This window comes from Aethalodelphis obliquidens, unplaced genomic scaffold, assembly GCF_003676395.1.
Source record: "Aethalodelphis obliquidens isolate GAN/ISIS:26980383/991018 unplaced genomic scaffold, ASM367639v1 scaffold12, whole genome shotgun sequence".
In the NCBI taxonomy this organism is placed as follows: domain Eukaryota; kingdom Metazoa; phylum Chordata; class Mammalia; order Artiodactyla; family Delphinidae; genus Aethalodelphis; species Aethalodelphis obliquidens.
Genome location: NW_020837956.1, coordinates 2321239 through 2338229, shown reverse-complemented (window position 1 = coordinate 2338229; position 16991 = coordinate 2321239). Strand labels below are relative to the sequence as shown.

The window sequence follows — 16991 nt, the reverse complement described above, 5'->3', positions numbered from 1 at the left end:
CTGTATATGGCAATACATTTGAGTCCTACAACCCTGCAAGCCTGGTTAAGGTGCCTGTGCAAAGCTCTGCTCTGATTCTTAGATGCTCTTTTCACAACTCACAGAGAATAATTTTTGTTACTTGGGTACTTCTGAGTAAAAAAGGGTTTATGACATCATATTAACCAAATAGTCTGAAAAAGTAAGTTTGTACTTCAATTGTGACTATATAAAATATACTTACATGTTAAAAAACTAGAGGAAAATATGTAAAACTGAAAATGTTTTAAACGGGAGGGGAAGGCAACAGATGACTATCTTCTTTTAAAATACATTCAGAATAAATAAATAAATATAAGGATCAATTTAATAAAATGTAAAATAACTTTATGCAAAATTGACTCCATCTAGTCATTAGCATAGTCAAATAATTGATAAATTGTTGATAAGGTATTTTAGTCTTACCGTGGATGGGTAATGGTTTATGGACATGGGTACAAAATAAAGCATTATACATTTACTTAATGTTATTTCAAATGTCTGCAACAGGCTACTAGGTAGAAGCATGGGAGGAATGTTTATAATCAGAGGGCCAATTCAAATCAAGGCCTAAATGGAAAAATCGTCTAATGGTCATTCAAGTAGAAATGCGTAAGAGTGGAGATTCATGAATGGTATACACAGAAATCAGTGCTGGTAATAGATAGCTAGAAAGTGCTGTTCACATCAAACAGTGATTACTATAAACCTCTAATTATGTACTTGGGAGAGAGCCTTTTGCTTTTCCCTCTGTAATTTCTAGTTCTTAAACTGGAACTCTAGGACTTCAATTCAAATCTCAATGGCTTCTTAGCTGTTAAATGTGGGCTTACCCATGAATAACTGCTGATACAATCTGCTATACCCTGCTGTACACAAGTAGAATTTGACAAGAATAATGAGTTTTCTCTTTGATTTCAATGTGTAATGATGGTTTGCAAAAAAAAAAAAAAAAAAAAAAAATGACTGGTAGTTTGCTGTAAAAATACTTGAGAGGATACCCTTGACTCAGCCAAACAGCTTAACACAAATTTAAACAATATCCATGTCCCAAGAAAACAGTCATTAATCTCCTCCTAATTTTAGCACAATTCATGCTTTAGTTAAATACCTGGGAAGCTGCCTTGTGTTGAGTTTGGGAGCAAAAGAGAGGCAAAGGGGAACCCTGGAAAGGGAGGAGGGGTTGGTAAGAAAATGTTCAGCTGCACGTCCTGCAAAGTTTGCAGAGTCATGAGCCCCGTCAATCATACTTATTAACTCAGTAACTTAGGGGTTTGGCTCTGTTAAGTAGCTATACCATCTATGGAGCATATCCACTTTTTGTGGCACTCAAACCATACACTCTGATCCACAAAATCAGGCTGGCACTTGTTATGGTTCCTCCTTTGCCAATTTAGTGCAGGATCTGAAAATGCCACTTAGCTTAGTCCACTTAGCCTCCCACGGCCCCAGTCATAGACTAAGCCGGCCACGGAAGAAACTACACTGTACGGAAAGACTGAGACCAAACAGTAGTAGTCAAAGTTTGGGAAAGTGCTTCTTTCTTTCCCCACGTCACAGGATGGAAGAAGGGACATATAACCCAATGCAATTAATTGTGCTGAAAATGAAGCTCTGGAAAAGTATTCAGATGAAGACAACATTTCTTATCAAACAAAGGGCTCAGGTACCCACCTTTTAGTGAACAAAGGACAGAAGGGCAGGTAACCAGAAAGATGGACATCCTGAGTGACTATCCTCCTCCTCAGTAGCACGCCTATCCCAGCCCTCAGAAAGAAGTGAATGCTTTCCCTCAGGATTAATGTTCCTTCTACCTACGTGTTTGCTAAATGATACAGGGAGCTCAGGAACAAGCAGGAATAGCAGTCCTGTTCTCATAAAAGGTTGTCATTTTTGTACGAGGTTTATCACAGTTCTCTAACAACTGTTTAACTTCCTCACCGCATTTTTTTTTGGACATCTGCGTTTGGAGGATGGAACTGTATTCATAAAAGAAGGACAGCACCTATTATCCTATATTGTTTAAACTGCTTTCAGGAAGTAATGTAATTCTTTAAAAAGTTGTATTTACAACTAAAAGAGTGCTATTATTCTTCAAGAGTAATGATGATGTTACTATTTTTAGAATATTGGGGTGGGTTGGCACTGAGCCATTCACATGTTTTTATTCTTTATTTTTTCTCACACCAAATATGTATTGAGCAACTGTTATTGCCTAAGAAAGCACTGGGATATAAACATAAAGAATATAGTCCCTGTCATACAGGGGTTCCCCTTATAAACTGGGGAATATCAAAAATTCAGTCTGTCTACCAAATACAGTTTTAACACTGTCTCTGATAAGACAGCCAAAATTTATTAGCATCAAATTAATGACCATGGCTTCTGGTCCTATTTACTTTAGTATGGTCAATAAGAGAAGGAATAACTCTTACGTCTGGGCTCCCTCTACTTTAATAATGGAGATAACATGGCTCATTAAATGTTTTTAAATATTCAGCTAAGGGGGATCCCAGGCAAATCAATAGATAATGACCTTCATTGTCTATGAGTCAGAAATCAGCCCACGTTGCCCTCTTGTCATATAAACATTGTTTCCCACATTATAGTAAGAGTAATGTTCATATAGCCTCTGAATATAACTGATGTGAAAAATGGATGAAACTATTTCTTGAAATTCTGTGTTTCTTAGTTTTAACTGAGCAATAAATCTTAGTATTTCACCAAGCCTAACTCAGAAATATCCTTTAAGTAAAATAAAAGCTAGTATAGTTATTCATTCAATCTTTAAAAAGCTACTTTATACCAAACCAATGCAGTGTGCAAATACAGAACTTAATTAAAATACTATATATAAAATATTAACAGCTGCAGTTATTAAAATTACATTAAGCTCCCTTGAGCTAGGCCAACATAAGGAGCACTCTTTTTTTTTTCAATTTAGTAAAGGCAGAACTTGGTTTAATGAATGAGCATTGGTTTTTATACTGTTTGTTCCAATTCACTAATCTGAAATCATAATCGAATAAAAGTACTTTACCATCAAAACACAACCAAGCATACTAAATCTTTCCATTGGATTCTGACAAAAATCCCACATTTTGTTTATCTTCTTTCTTACTGCAAATAACACTTTTTTAAGGCATCTCTTTCTTCTTCCCATCCAGCATTGAACTTTGTAAATTAAAGTTGATATTTTCTGCTCTGGCCTTTTCCAATGAGGGAATAAACAGGGCAGTTAATAAACTTTTGGTTATTTGGATGCACTAAAGAGCTCAAACAGCAAAAGTAGATTTTCCTTGGCTTAAGGATTAAGGTATTTATCTGATCCTTATTGTAATAGCTCATCCAAGGAATTTAGGAAACTAATTAATTGCACCACCACTTAAGACTGGCAAGAAATATCCAGGTATAAATCATCATTATCAAATGAATAATGAATGGTTTTATTTTCCTTTTTATATCATTTTGCATTTACTAAAATTTTGACATTAACCATGTATTTCTTCATATAGTTAGAAAATACCTCATCGATCTTAAGTGTAGTATTTTTTGCCCCTCTGAACTTCCAAAAGATATCCACTTAATTAAACTGCTATAAAGTCTGACTAAAATTATATATATTCTTAAAAGTCATTTTCAAAATTTTATTCTAGATGTATTTCAAGTCAAGTGATAACATCCACAAGTTAATATTTCAAAACACAAGATTAGTCCATGTTCCCATCCTCCTTTTAAGTCTTCTGTCTGAAGGTTCTTAAGTAGCAAATTAACTGGTAACTCTGGCAGAAACAGGCTGGGGGAACTCGCTAAGCCCCCTAATCTACTTCCACATTTCAGAGCAAGTAAACGTTATTTATTCAGCTCTTCACTACAAACATCCTCTCCTTTCCCCACCTCACATGCACGACTCCAGAAAAAAGAAACGTGCAGCGAAAGGAAGCCAGAGAAATGAATTCCTGTTGGTGGAATTCCAAACCTCTTTCACCAGAAAGGGAAGCTATTTGGAAGGCAGCGGAGTTTTGCCTGCATCCTTGAAATCCTACTGTATTGATTAAAGTGTTTTTGATACCATAGACCCATCTTGGATAAAAAAAGTGTACTGTATTAAACGAAGGATTTTATATATGAATCATTGAAATTTTTTTCATATTTTATATTTGCCACTTCAAGCACCTCCAAACATCCAATGAGACAAGAGGTAATTGGGAACACAAGAACACTGAATTTTGTCATTTGCAAATTCAAGATAAAATTTCTTGCAAGATTTGGCACTTGATTATCCATTTAACGTTCATTTAAGAAGCTATTCTAGAAGCCATTTGAGCATTTGGGGTTTGATGCCCAACTATGATGATTAATTAGCTCCTTCTGATTCTTTTATGATGTGAAACAGAAATAATAACAATTTCCTCTACCCTCAAGACAGAAATGCAAGAACTCTTTAATATGCCTTGGTTTTCATTCCTTAGGAGTGGTGTTCCAGCAGATAAACAGCATAAAAAATGATACATTACCTGACCGTCCGTCTCTTTGGAAGTCCACGTGATACCATTCTCCATCATTCACCTTCTTCTGCAGGGCTTTGATTTTGATTGTGCCTGACCCCATGTCTAGGAGGAGGTAGAGGTGGCCATCTAGCATCTCAATAGCGAAGAAGTCAACCTTTATCATCTGGGGGTGCTTGGCATCTTTTTGGTGCCGTGGTTTGCCATGACTAAATAAGATGAGGCCATTGGGCTCTGTCGTGCGGAAATCAAACGATATGGAGCCTGTTTTCTTTGCATTCCATTTAGGCAAAGAGACGAAGGATTCTGGCGTTTCAAAGGTGATTGGGTCCAAAGTTGCAACATTCTCACATTTAAAGGCCACCACTCCATGAATCTTCATCTTCGGGTCTCCTTGCTTGGCAAGTCGAGATAATTCCAGCCTTACATCATTATTTTTATACACAACCTGTAGGCAGAGGATAGCAGTGAGAAACTGGGCCCATATTTTAATGTTTCGAACTTGTCATCAGTTCACGTAATTTCCAAGTAGATTATGAAAAGACATACAATGTTTAGTGCCTTTGGATGTATAAGACAGCTTTTTCAGCCAAATAAAATCAAGGTATCAATTTATTGAACATAACTATTCTAATCTAATCTCATTCAAATAATGTGTACACACACACACACACACACACATACACAAAGTACCTGTAGTTAACTCAAATAACTTGAATAAATCTGCACAGAACTTTCATTATTCCAAGCATGTATAGAACCATTTGCTTTTGTTAGCTGGCTATTATGCTTTGTTTATTAAATATAAGTACTGAGGTTTTTCAGTTTTGCCATCACTAAAATATTTGAAATTAGATACTTTTGTATACCAGTAACCTAAAATACAGGATCTCTTCTATGGTCTATATATCCATGGTGAATATTAACTTTGTAAAATAATCACAAGTTGAGGTAAAAAACATCCTGAATTTTCTCAGAAAAATCATAAAATATGACTAAGATACAGAAGCTCTCTCTTGCCCTGCCCTGCATTAGTAACTGTTTGAATAATGTTAGCTAACTCTGGAACTTGGTGTTTATCCTAAATCCATTCAATCTATATTACCAATGTCCCATTTCACTTTTAATGTATACAAATGTGGAACAAAGTTTGTCCTGTACCCTCATTTCCAAAGGCACTTCATCTAAGGTGGCTGGGTAGTTCTCATTGCTTGTTAATAGTCCTAGGGCTTTTGGGGGACTCCAAATAGCACTTTGGACAAATCCACTGGCAGGGCTCACAACATCATGCATCTGCTATCACATCACCTTAATAAATCCATAGCTATTTCAACATAGAGATTCATACCCTTTCCCTACAAAATCCATACCATGGATAATTACATTTCTAAAAGATATGTCATACAGACTTAAGGATAAATTAGTTATCTATGTCCAGATAACTATCTAAATTCTTTTACAAAGGCACTCGAAATTTCACAGCAGCCAACACTGTCAGTTTCTAAATTCATTTATCCGTGTATAAAAATATACTTGCATAACAGAAAAAAATAAGCCTGTGTCTGATTAGTGGTATCAAGTTAACCAGGTCAAGACAGCTGTTATTTCTTCCAAACCCATGACCAATCGAGCCAATAGTGTGGCTGATTAATTTCCTGATAGGATTTGTTAATGGATACTTTATTTTTTAGAGTGATTAAGAGTGCAAGCTCCAGTATCAGACTCCCTGAGCTCAAATTCCAGCTCTAGCACTGCATAACTGTATGATCTCTGAGCTTTGTTTATAGAGACATAATACTTTACAGGATGGTTATAATGATTACAGAAGAAAATGCATGTGAGAAAATCTACATGGCAAACAATCCAATGCCAAGCACATTGTAAGATTTTAATAAACATCAACTACATCAAACTGCATGATAATAAATATCATCATCTCTTTATTATCATCTAGGAGACACAGCTATATTAGTTCTAAATTAATCCATTATGAGAAAATGTTTAGAAATTAAGCACACTCATATAATTGGTGTTTTTTTACATGATTTATGCCAACTAAATAAATCACATCTTTTCAATGCTAGTCCTGGTGTTTCAGTTTACCTTTATCTTGAAGAAGGATTATTATAAAGAATACCATATCCCTTATTCTTTGAACAAATATGTATAAAGATTTAACAAGCATCTATTGACAACAAAAGAAGGGAAAATGAACTCAAGCAATAACAAAAAGGGATTAGATTAATTCTTAAACATACTTCCTAGAAAAGAGAAAGAGCTATTAAGCCTTGTGAAAGTTGATTTAGGATTGCCTTTCTTTGGGAATCTTCAGTAGTGGATAAAATGCTTTTCATGGATGATTTTCCAAGTTTTATAACCTCTCACCATGATTTTCGAGCTACCTAAACCTGCATATTTGTTTTCATTTTTTCCTGGTGATTTATATTTTAATATATGGATATTCCTTTGACATAGATATTGATCAGGAATGAGTATTTTCTGACCCAAATGATGCAGATGGTAATGCTGATCAATGCTAACACATCACCATGAAATAGAACCACAGCAATGGAATTGGATGTTTCTGACATGAGCAAGTAGATATAAGGCAGGATATATTGCCTCATGAGTCCCACATCAGCTACCAAAAAGTTGAAAACATGTAGGGCTAGGGCAATTGTAGGTGAGAATTTCAGTGAGGGATTTATAATCTCATGAGTGAATTGGGTTCCCTGGTGATTCAGTGAGGTTCAGGGAGATGGAGAAGAAACGTAAGGATTCCCTAGATCACAATACTTAGGGTGAGCCATGCACCACCCCCTCACCCCAAAAAGGGAGTATGAGTCTCCACTAGAATTTATGCTTTATGCAGGCAAAAACCTTACAACAAGATCAGTACCTGGCACAGAGCGGACACCCAATAAATACTTGCTGAGAGTTGAATAACATTCTTTCTTCACTTTTTTTTTAACCTAGTTCCCAGATTATAGACTATTATTAATAACAATATTTACAAATACAGTTAAAATATAACAGAATGCAATATTGTGGACCCATCTCATAACCTAGCTATAATTTTTAGCTAATTTCTCTAGGAAAGTGTGGAAACTTATGTACAAATGGCAAGTTGACCTATCACCTTCAAACTCATTTTTTGGGGTGTAAACTACTTTTAGAGTAAAAACACCTGATTTAAAATTCTCCAGGGGTAGAATAATTTTCATAGAAGAACTATCTTGAGGAGAAGCACAGTGTGGTTTTGTTTCTTATTTTGTATTCTTTGAAAGGCAACTCTAGAAGACAGAAAGGCAATATTGGATAGGCAGGCTGAGAGCTCTCAGAGCTACACAACTACTTCAGCTGACCCAGATTTCATAATCACTCTACTTTTCTAAAGTTAGACTTACTCTTAATATGACCTGAATATAGTTCAATTATAATAACAAGGAGTAGCCAGTAAGCACTCCAAATCTTTTTTTTTTTTGCTTCTTTCTGAGATAATATGGTTTTCAATCATATATAATAATTCATATATCTTTTTTCTTATTTATGTTAAAAATTGTAATTTATTTAATAGTTTCAACTTTCAACAAATGTCCTTACAATTTATCATCTTAATAATTGGTGATATTATTGCACACCTATTTGGATCTTTTTATGGAATCAATATTTCTTTGTGGATACTGATTTTCAGTTTCTTTGAAGAGTAATTCAAAATGTTGAATTTCACTTCCCTGCTTCATGAAATTATATCATAAATCCCAAAGGAATAGAAACATAAAAGGGGTCTTGGGTTTTTTTGTTATTTATTTGCTGGGTTTTGTTTAGCTGCCATACAATTTCCACACATTGCTATGATGATCTTTTCCCTTTCTTCCAACATTTGTTAGAATTTTCAAAATGTCACTCACACTTAAATGGGCAAGAAAAGGAGTAGTATGTTTGTGTTTTTATATGCCCAGGCTGGAAATCTGAGGTAAACAGTCACTGAGTATTTTATTTGATCTTGATAATAGTCCTAAAAAGGCAGGGGGAGTAAGTAGGCTAAAGAACAGAAGTTTGGTAGTCTGGATACAGACTTAGTTTAATCACAAAGCTTTTACCTAAGTCAGGCTGCCTAACCTCTGTCTCGGTTTCTTAATTTCTAAAACAGACATCTAAAAAGGAAAGGCATGTCAAATCCATAAATCCTTGAGCTTTTTTCCCCTCAATCTCTGTGATTTGGGGAAGAGGTAAAAGATGCCCTATTGCTCCTTCTCTTTATCTGGCTTTTTCCAGTTGTGGTTTTTTTTTTTTTTTTTTTTTTTGGTGGTACGCGGGCCTCTCACTGCTGTGGCCTCTCCCGTTGCAGAGCACAGGCTCCGGACGCGCAGGCCCAGCAGCCATGGCTCACGGGCCCAGCCGCTCCGCGGCATGCGGGATCTTCCTGGACCGGGGCACGAACCCGTGTCCCCTGCATCGGCAGGCGGACTCTCAACCACTGCGCCACCAGGGAAGCCCTCCAGTTGTGGTTTTGATGCCAGGATATCGTTCCCTATTCTGAGATGTATTGAAACTCATATTCCATTAGCAAAGAGAATGTTCACCTCATCTTCAGGTACACAGACATGCCTCAAGGATTCTATCTATCTAAGGTTTGTACAGATGGTATTGAAGAACTGGTGGCTGATAGATAAATCTCTTTCCACAGGAGGTAAGTATGTGTGAAATAAGCAGATCAGTAGGAAAATATCTGCCACTCAGATCATGACCTTTGTTGTTGTTGTTATCAATATGTTTTAGCTTAGAAGCCTTAATGGGGCTCTTGAATTAATTTAATTAATTAACAGGCATTGATCAAGACTTTTCATATGTTAACTATGAGAGTAGGAGGGGTGGTAAAATAATCCCTGAAGTCAGAGTCTGAGTTCTCTGCAGAGATCTTGACTCTGACATGACCCTCCCTGAGAGAACATGAGTGACTCCTTTTAATCTGAGTCTTGGTTTTCTCTCTCATTCTTGGAAGCAATCACAAGTGAGACCTAAGAATCTGGTTCTCAAGTCAGCTTTCAGAGAGAACTCCAGCTCACCCTCTTGCCATCCTGTGACTTTGTGGAAGTCCTTCAACCTTGCAAAAGGCTCAGTATTATCTGTAAATGGGGATAATAATATCTACCACATTAGGGTTATTGTAAAAAAATGAATAATAGTTCAGTTAAAGTGCTAAGAACAGGACCTGGCACAGAGTAAGCACTCAAGTAAATAGTAGTTGCTCTTATTAATGTGGCTGTTATCATTATGAATAACAATATTATCATTCTTACAGACTTAATGGAGTTGTACAATCTAAATGTTGTAACAAGGGTAACAGCTAACGAGGCACATGGTAGATGATTGGTCAGTGTATTAAAGTAATTAATAGAGCTGCAAACAGTAGGATCAAAGAGATCAAAGCAGATTAGGACTTTCTTTTTTATTCTGATAGCCCTATTGTAGTTTGAAGTACAGTGAAGGCTTTCTTTGCAGATGAGGTTTCTCAGCCAGAAAATATATACAGGAAGCTGGTGATCCTGAGAGTTTCACTTTCACTCGTGAGAGGGGTTTTATGTCATGGAACAACAACTACCCACCCCAACACTTCAAGAAGAATCAATTCCGATGTATGGAGGGTTTACCTTCTGCCAGGCTATGTTACAAGATACTTACACGTATTATATGTTTATTCCTCATGAGCAACCTAGGAAATAGGTAACATTATCCTATTTTATCAGTACACGTGTACAGAGATCACTGAGTGTCTTTCATCATGACCGTGCCTAATACTCCTTTTGAATATCTAATGACATTAACTTCAAACTTTGTCTTTGTCTCAGCAGGAAATTTCACTGAGTTTTTGATAACAGTTGCTAAGTAGGAGAGTCACAATCAAACAGCTATTTGCCACCACGCAAAAGAATGACCCTGTTATAAATTACATGGACTGTTCCAAAAAAAAACAACAGTATTTTCTTTCCATTTGTCCTGATTAAAATCTCTCTAAATGAATCAAATATCACAATTAAGCAGAGGAATTTTTTCATGTGACTATTGATTAAAACATCTTTTCAAGCCCAGTTTAGGCAGAGGGGTTTATTTCTCTGTTTCTAGGACTATAATGTCGTTTTAAACAGGTATGTCATTTAGGAAATTATATATACAAATATGTATACATATGTAGACGCACCGTCCTCCCTCGGTATCTGTGGCAGGTCACTCCCACTTTACCCCATATCAAAATCCGCAGGTGCTCAAGTCTCATATAAAATGGCATAGTATTTGCATATAACTTACATACATCCTCCCATATACTTTAAATCATCTCTAGATTACTTGTAATACCTGATACAATGTAAATGCTATGCAAAAAGTTGCCAGTGCATGGCAAATTCAAGTTTTGCTTTTTGGAACTTTCTGGTATTTTTTTTCCCTGAGTATTTTCCATTCTTGCTTGGTTAAATCTGTGGATGCAGAACCCACAGATAGGGAGGACAGACTATATTCTAAAAGTCCAGGAGGTTTAAGAATTAATTGAAGGAGACTGTTTTAGTTTTACTTTTTATTTGTTTTAAATGCACTTAATGCTTTTATTCTATTAAGAAAAAGTCAGAATATTTCAAATATCCAAATTTAATTCTTCTTTTTTCCTATCTGTGATCTGTCCATGTACCATCTACTTAAAGCAGTGTGCTCATTTCAAAATACAACCAAGAGTTAGCCAGTAAGTGAACAGTATAAGGACCACTCAGGCAAGTAGGAAGTAATGGCATTTGTTTTGCCATGACCTAGATAAGAAGCAGCTGGGAAAAGGACATAAACTGCATCACAACTTTCATCCCTAACATTAACTTATTTATTATTTTGAAATGATTTTTCAAACATCACACTTTCAATTTAATCAGGTAAGTACTTGTTAGGTAAGGTACTGAAGAAAATGCAATTTTAATCACTTCCCTGTACACATGCTCAATCCAATAAAATATGGACCACTGAGAATACACCAGTTTAATTTCTCTTGAATATTTGCTATATATGTATGTGTAAACTATATGTGGACACAGACACATACACACACAGAGTTTACACATTTCCCAATGTAAATGTGTTTAAATGTAATACATGTCAAACCTGCTATCACTAATGTTCAGAAAAAAATATACACGTAAATTAGAATAGATTGTACATCTCTAGATAGATAAGTAGACAATACATATGTATATATACCATATACACACCAAAATATAAACAGGCATATATTTATATACGTTAAACACATGTATATTAAACACAAATATATTTATATATTAAATACAAATATTTAATAATTTCAGAAATTAGAAAGTTCTTGGCTAAAATATATAAATGGTCTTACTCAATGTCTAGGGTCAAAAATGTCTTGGCTAGGGCTTCCCTGGTGGCGCAGTGGTTGAGAGTCCGCCTGCCGATGCAGGGGACACGGGTTCGTGCCCCGGTCCGGGAAGATCCCACATGACGCGGGGCGGCTGGGCCCGTGAGCCATGGCCGCTGAGCCTGCGCATCTGGAGCCTGTGCTCCGCAACGGGAGAGGCCACAACAGTGAGAGGCCCGCGTACCGCAAAAAAAAAAAAAAAAAGTCTTGACTAAAAACAAATTTTAGCCCTTATAAGCTTCGCACATTCCAAAGGAAGGGCTAGTAGCCAAAGAGAAAACCAAAAAAAGAGTCTTTTTCAATTAAGATTAAAAAAAATTAAACAGACTTTCCTTACTGTTCCTGCCACCATGAAGAGATAATTATAAAAGCAGAGTAGAGGCAAGGGGCGTGATGATCACATTGTTTTAATCGTTGTACTCATAATTGTCCTATCATCTACCCAAGATCAAGTTTCTTATGCTAGTTACTTTCTTACACTGAGAGCCTAGCACAGAACTTGCTTATAATAAAAAGGTTTTAAAAAAAAAAGTTTGTTGAACTTAACTCATCAAGGGACTAATAGGATTTTAGAATTTCTGAGAATGTCACACCACAGAAGTTTTCATATGTAATTTGAATATGTCCATCGAGGCAGATATGCATCCAGGTGCAGGGACTTATGTTTTTGGAGTGGATCAGAGAAAGGGTAGAAATGGGAAGGAAAGTGTAGGAGATGTACAAGCCCTATACAAAGTAGCTCAATACCTCTTTAAAAAGAAGACAGCATTGAGGAAACTCAATCTTAAGGAGATTTACATAAGGCATTTTGAAAGATAAGAAGGGTTTTTTTGGGGGGGGGAAGATTTGGTGGTTTTTGTCTCATTATCTAATTCTATTTAGAGATTATGTGCAGATAAAATGTTCAACTAAACTGAAAATTTCCCCATACCAAAATACATTTTTTATAATATAATAATAAACTAATTATGGAACATGAAAACAGACACCAATAACATCATTTCTCAATAAAGGCATATGACATTTAATTTGACACCAAAAATTAGTTGAAATTTAAAGAGAAAAAATATTTCGTTTAAGCAATATAGGGAAATAAGTATCTTTTTGCTTAGTTCCAATTAAGCATGACCAAATACATCTTATTCATAAAAAGAAGAAGAAAAAGGAAAAGAAAAACCCTCTTGCTTGTCCTTCCCTCATTTCACCATCAGTGAACTGCCTCAAGTCGGCAGACAACGCTGGGTACCATCTGTACAAGTTTACCGTAGGAGCTAAAAGACTGCATTGTCCCTGGGGTAACAGCTCTATTTAATGAAGCTTTCAGTGGCATATGGGTGTGTGGCAAAAGAACTCGAGTTCCATTAAACAAGAATGTCTCTTTTTCTCACATTAAATATGCAATAAATCAGTAATGCCTTTTGGGAAAAAAATATATGTATATAGCAAAAATGAACAATGATTGTCAGTAATGTGAGATTTGAGATGCTGACGCAAAAAAAAAAGGTTGAAAACTAGATCAATTCTCTTTTGCAGATGAGTAAAATGAAGCTGAGATAAGCTAAGGAACTGTTCCAGTGGGCATCAAGCTCTGATCATGAACAAGTATTGGGGACTTCACTGTTCAGGACTCTTTCAAAAACCTCTGCTAAAAAAATTAAATAAACAGAACAATGAACTATCTCTACCTCAGGCACAGGATCATCAGAGGCCCTTAAGCAATTACAAATGAAGAGCAGCTGTCTTTTCTGCAACATGGCAGAAAGGGAACTGTAACTGACTTAAAGGCAATTCTAACTTTAAAACTGTGTTAGCTTCACAATAAGCTGCTGCTCAAATATAAAAATAAAAGTCCTGAGGGGAAAACATCTTGCTGTTATTTCCCCCACTAATGGAATTTAGAAAGACACTGAAAAAGTTAACTAGAAACAATAAACTTGCAATGTTTACTGTTATTTTGCAACTAAATGATGAAGATCTTTTCAGCATCAGTCTTTCATGATCTTGCAGAATGTAACACACCAGAAATTTGGGTTTAAAGCTTCTATTCCAAGCCAGCAGATGCTGCTAATAGGGGCAATGCATGTCTGCTTTATCCAGAAACTTTTAAATCATCTGTTAGTCTCAACGAGGGGAAAGTAGCCACTATTTTTTTCCCAAGGGAAACTGTCTTCCTATCAACCAAAAATGGTATCTTCAAACTGATTGATAGTAACAAAATGATGGCACTGAATGTTATGTCTAGATTAACCAACTCATGTTCTTCTACATCTCTAGCCTCATGAGCTCAGTGAAGCTCCCTCCATCATTTAATTTTACATTTTTCTGAGGGGGTGGCCATATGTATAATGTACCATTTAGTATATTTTCACTATATGTATGAATACCATCTACTATATAGACTCTGTCCTTTCCCCACTGATTCACAATGACATGGTATACCAGTGTACATTCTTTTGGATATGCCAAAGGTTCAACATCTGAATCTACTATCACTTTTAAAAAAAAAAATTTATTGGAGTATAGTTGATGTGCAATGTTGTGTTAGTTTCAGGTGTACAGCAAAGTGAATCAGTTATACATATACACATATTCACTGTTTTTTAGATTCTTTTCCCATATAGGCCATTACAGAGTACTGAGGAGAGTTCCCTGTGCTATACAGTAGGTCTTTATTAGTTATCTATTTTATATATAGTACTGTGTATATGTCAATCCCAATCTTCCAATTTATCCCTCCCCCCGCTTATCCCTGGTAACTACACATTTGTTTTCTACATCTGTAATTCTATTTCTGTTTTGTAGATAAGTTCATTTGTACCCCGTTTTTAGATTCCACATATAAGCAATATCATATATTTGTCTTTCTTTGTCTGACTTTCTGCACTCAGCATGACAATCTCTAGGTCCATCCATGTCGCTGCAAATGGCATTATTTTCTTCTTTTTATGGCTGAGTAATATTCCATTGTATATATCTACCACATCTTCTTTACCCATTCCTCTGTTCATGGACATCTAGGTTGCTTCCATCTCCTGGCTATTGTAAGTAGTGTTGCAATGAACATTGGGGTGCATGTATCTTTTTGAATTATGGTTTTCTCCAGATATATGCCCACAAGTGGGATTGCTGGATCATATGGGAGCTCTATTTTTAGTTTTTTAAGGAACTTCCATACTGTTCTCCATAATGGTGATACCAATTTACATTCCCACCAACAGTGTAGGAGGGTAAATTCTTACCTATACAAGGTTCTGTTCCTGAGCATCTTATTCTGTTTTTTTGTTTGTTTTTTTAATTAATTTATTTAGTTTTGGCTGCATTGGGTCGTCGTTGCTGTGCACAGGCTTTGTCTAGTTGCGGCGAGAGGGGGCTACTCTTCGTTGCAGTGCGAGGGTTTCTCATTGTGGTGGTTTCTCTTGTGCAGAGCATAGACTCTAGGAGCGCAGGCTCAGTAGTTGTGGCTTAGGGGCTTAGTTGCTCCGCGGCACGTGGGATCTGCCTGGACCAGGGCTCGAACCCACGTCCCCTGCATTAGCAGGCAGATTCTTAACCACTGTGCCACCAGAGCAGTCCCCCATTCTGTTTTATTGATGTTTCTTTTTTTCTTGATCCAGTTCTACTTCATTTAATTATCATAGCTTTATAATATGTTCTAATATATCTTATGCCCCTCCTACCAAACCATTTACATTAATTATTCTAATAATGTTTACACATTGTATCATACAGAGGTTCTTGTTTTATGCATGGATAAGATAAATATATACAACAGAACTATTGAGGTTGTTCTGACCTAGCTTTCTAAAATGTAGTAAGTCAAAGCTGGTGGCAAAATTATTTATTCAAACTCACTTAGAGACTTGAATAGCAAAAGGAAGTTATACCTTGCTTAGAATTACATACCTGTTATTATAATTATTTGTAAAGTTATTATTCATAAGTGATTATAATAATTTTGAGTTTAACATATCAGTGAATCTGGCCTCATGCCAGAAAATTACATTATTTGTTAGCTGGAGGGTGGATACACAACTATAGAGAGAAAATCAGAAAAAAAAAGAAACAGTGAATGCAGTTTTAAGCACACCAATTCTTTCCCAATAATTACAAGGTCCTGGTAGAACTTCTTGCAGTAAAATACCAGGAGTGGGTCACCAGTCCATCAGAGATATTTGGAGGACCAGGTGAATGACTATCAGTGCAGGAGAAAGCAAAGTGCCCTCTGGCTCCACTTTAATGTGCCTCCCTTCAAGAAGCAAGGCCACTTGTCCGAAGACACACAACTAGTAAGTATGGAGCCAGTAAGTAGTGGACAAGGCAGAATCTGAATGCCTGTCTCCACAGCCAGGAATATATAATTTTTTTGGTTTTCTTTCCATGGGACTGTTTTTATGGTAGTTAAATTCCCTTCAGCAATAAAAACCTAGGGGTGAAACAGGAATAAAGACACAGACTTACTAGAGAATGGACTTGAGGCTATGGGGAGGGGGAAGTGTAAACGGTGACAAAGCGATAAAGAGGCATGGACATATATACACTACCAAACGTAAGGTAGATAGCTAGTGGGAAGCAGCCGCATAGCACAGGGAGATCAGCTCGGTGCTTTGTGACCGCCTGGAGGGGTGGGATAGGGAGGGTGGGAGGGAGGGAGACGCAAGCGGGAAGAGATATGGGAATATATGTATATATATAACTGATTCATTTTGTTGTGAAGCTGAAACTAACATACCATTGTAAAGCAATTATACTCCAATAAAGATGTTAAAAAAAAAAAAAAAAACAAGTAAGCATTCCTATGATATATCTCATTGATCCTGATGTGTTAGTTTTTCAATAATTACTGGACTTTGTTTTCTATTATTTAATGAGGGATGTTTATTTGCAGTTTTCTTTCATTCTAATGGTATTAGAGTTATTCTTGGTTTATTAAATAAGTCAGGAGCTTCATCCTCATTCAAAAAAAAAAAAAAAACTGTGGGACTCAATTAAGCCTCCTGAACCTGAGATTTCAAGTGCTGCTTATCTAATTGGTGAGCACTCAA

The 16991-nt window shown here is 36.2% G+C and overlaps 1 protein-coding gene across 1 annotated transcript in view; it reads right to left on the bottom strand.

Moving 5' to 3' along the window:
• LOC113623723 (neurexin-1-beta) overlaps positions 1–16991 on the bottom strand; it is a 706008-nt gene that overhangs the window by 633248 nt on the left and 55769 nt on the right. The window contains exon 3 of the mRNA XM_027113158.1: positions 4536–4974. Within this exon, the coding sequence (XP_026968959.1) occupies positions 4536–4974 (439 nt within the window). The remainder of the gene's footprint in view (positions 1–4535; positions 4975–16991) is intronic.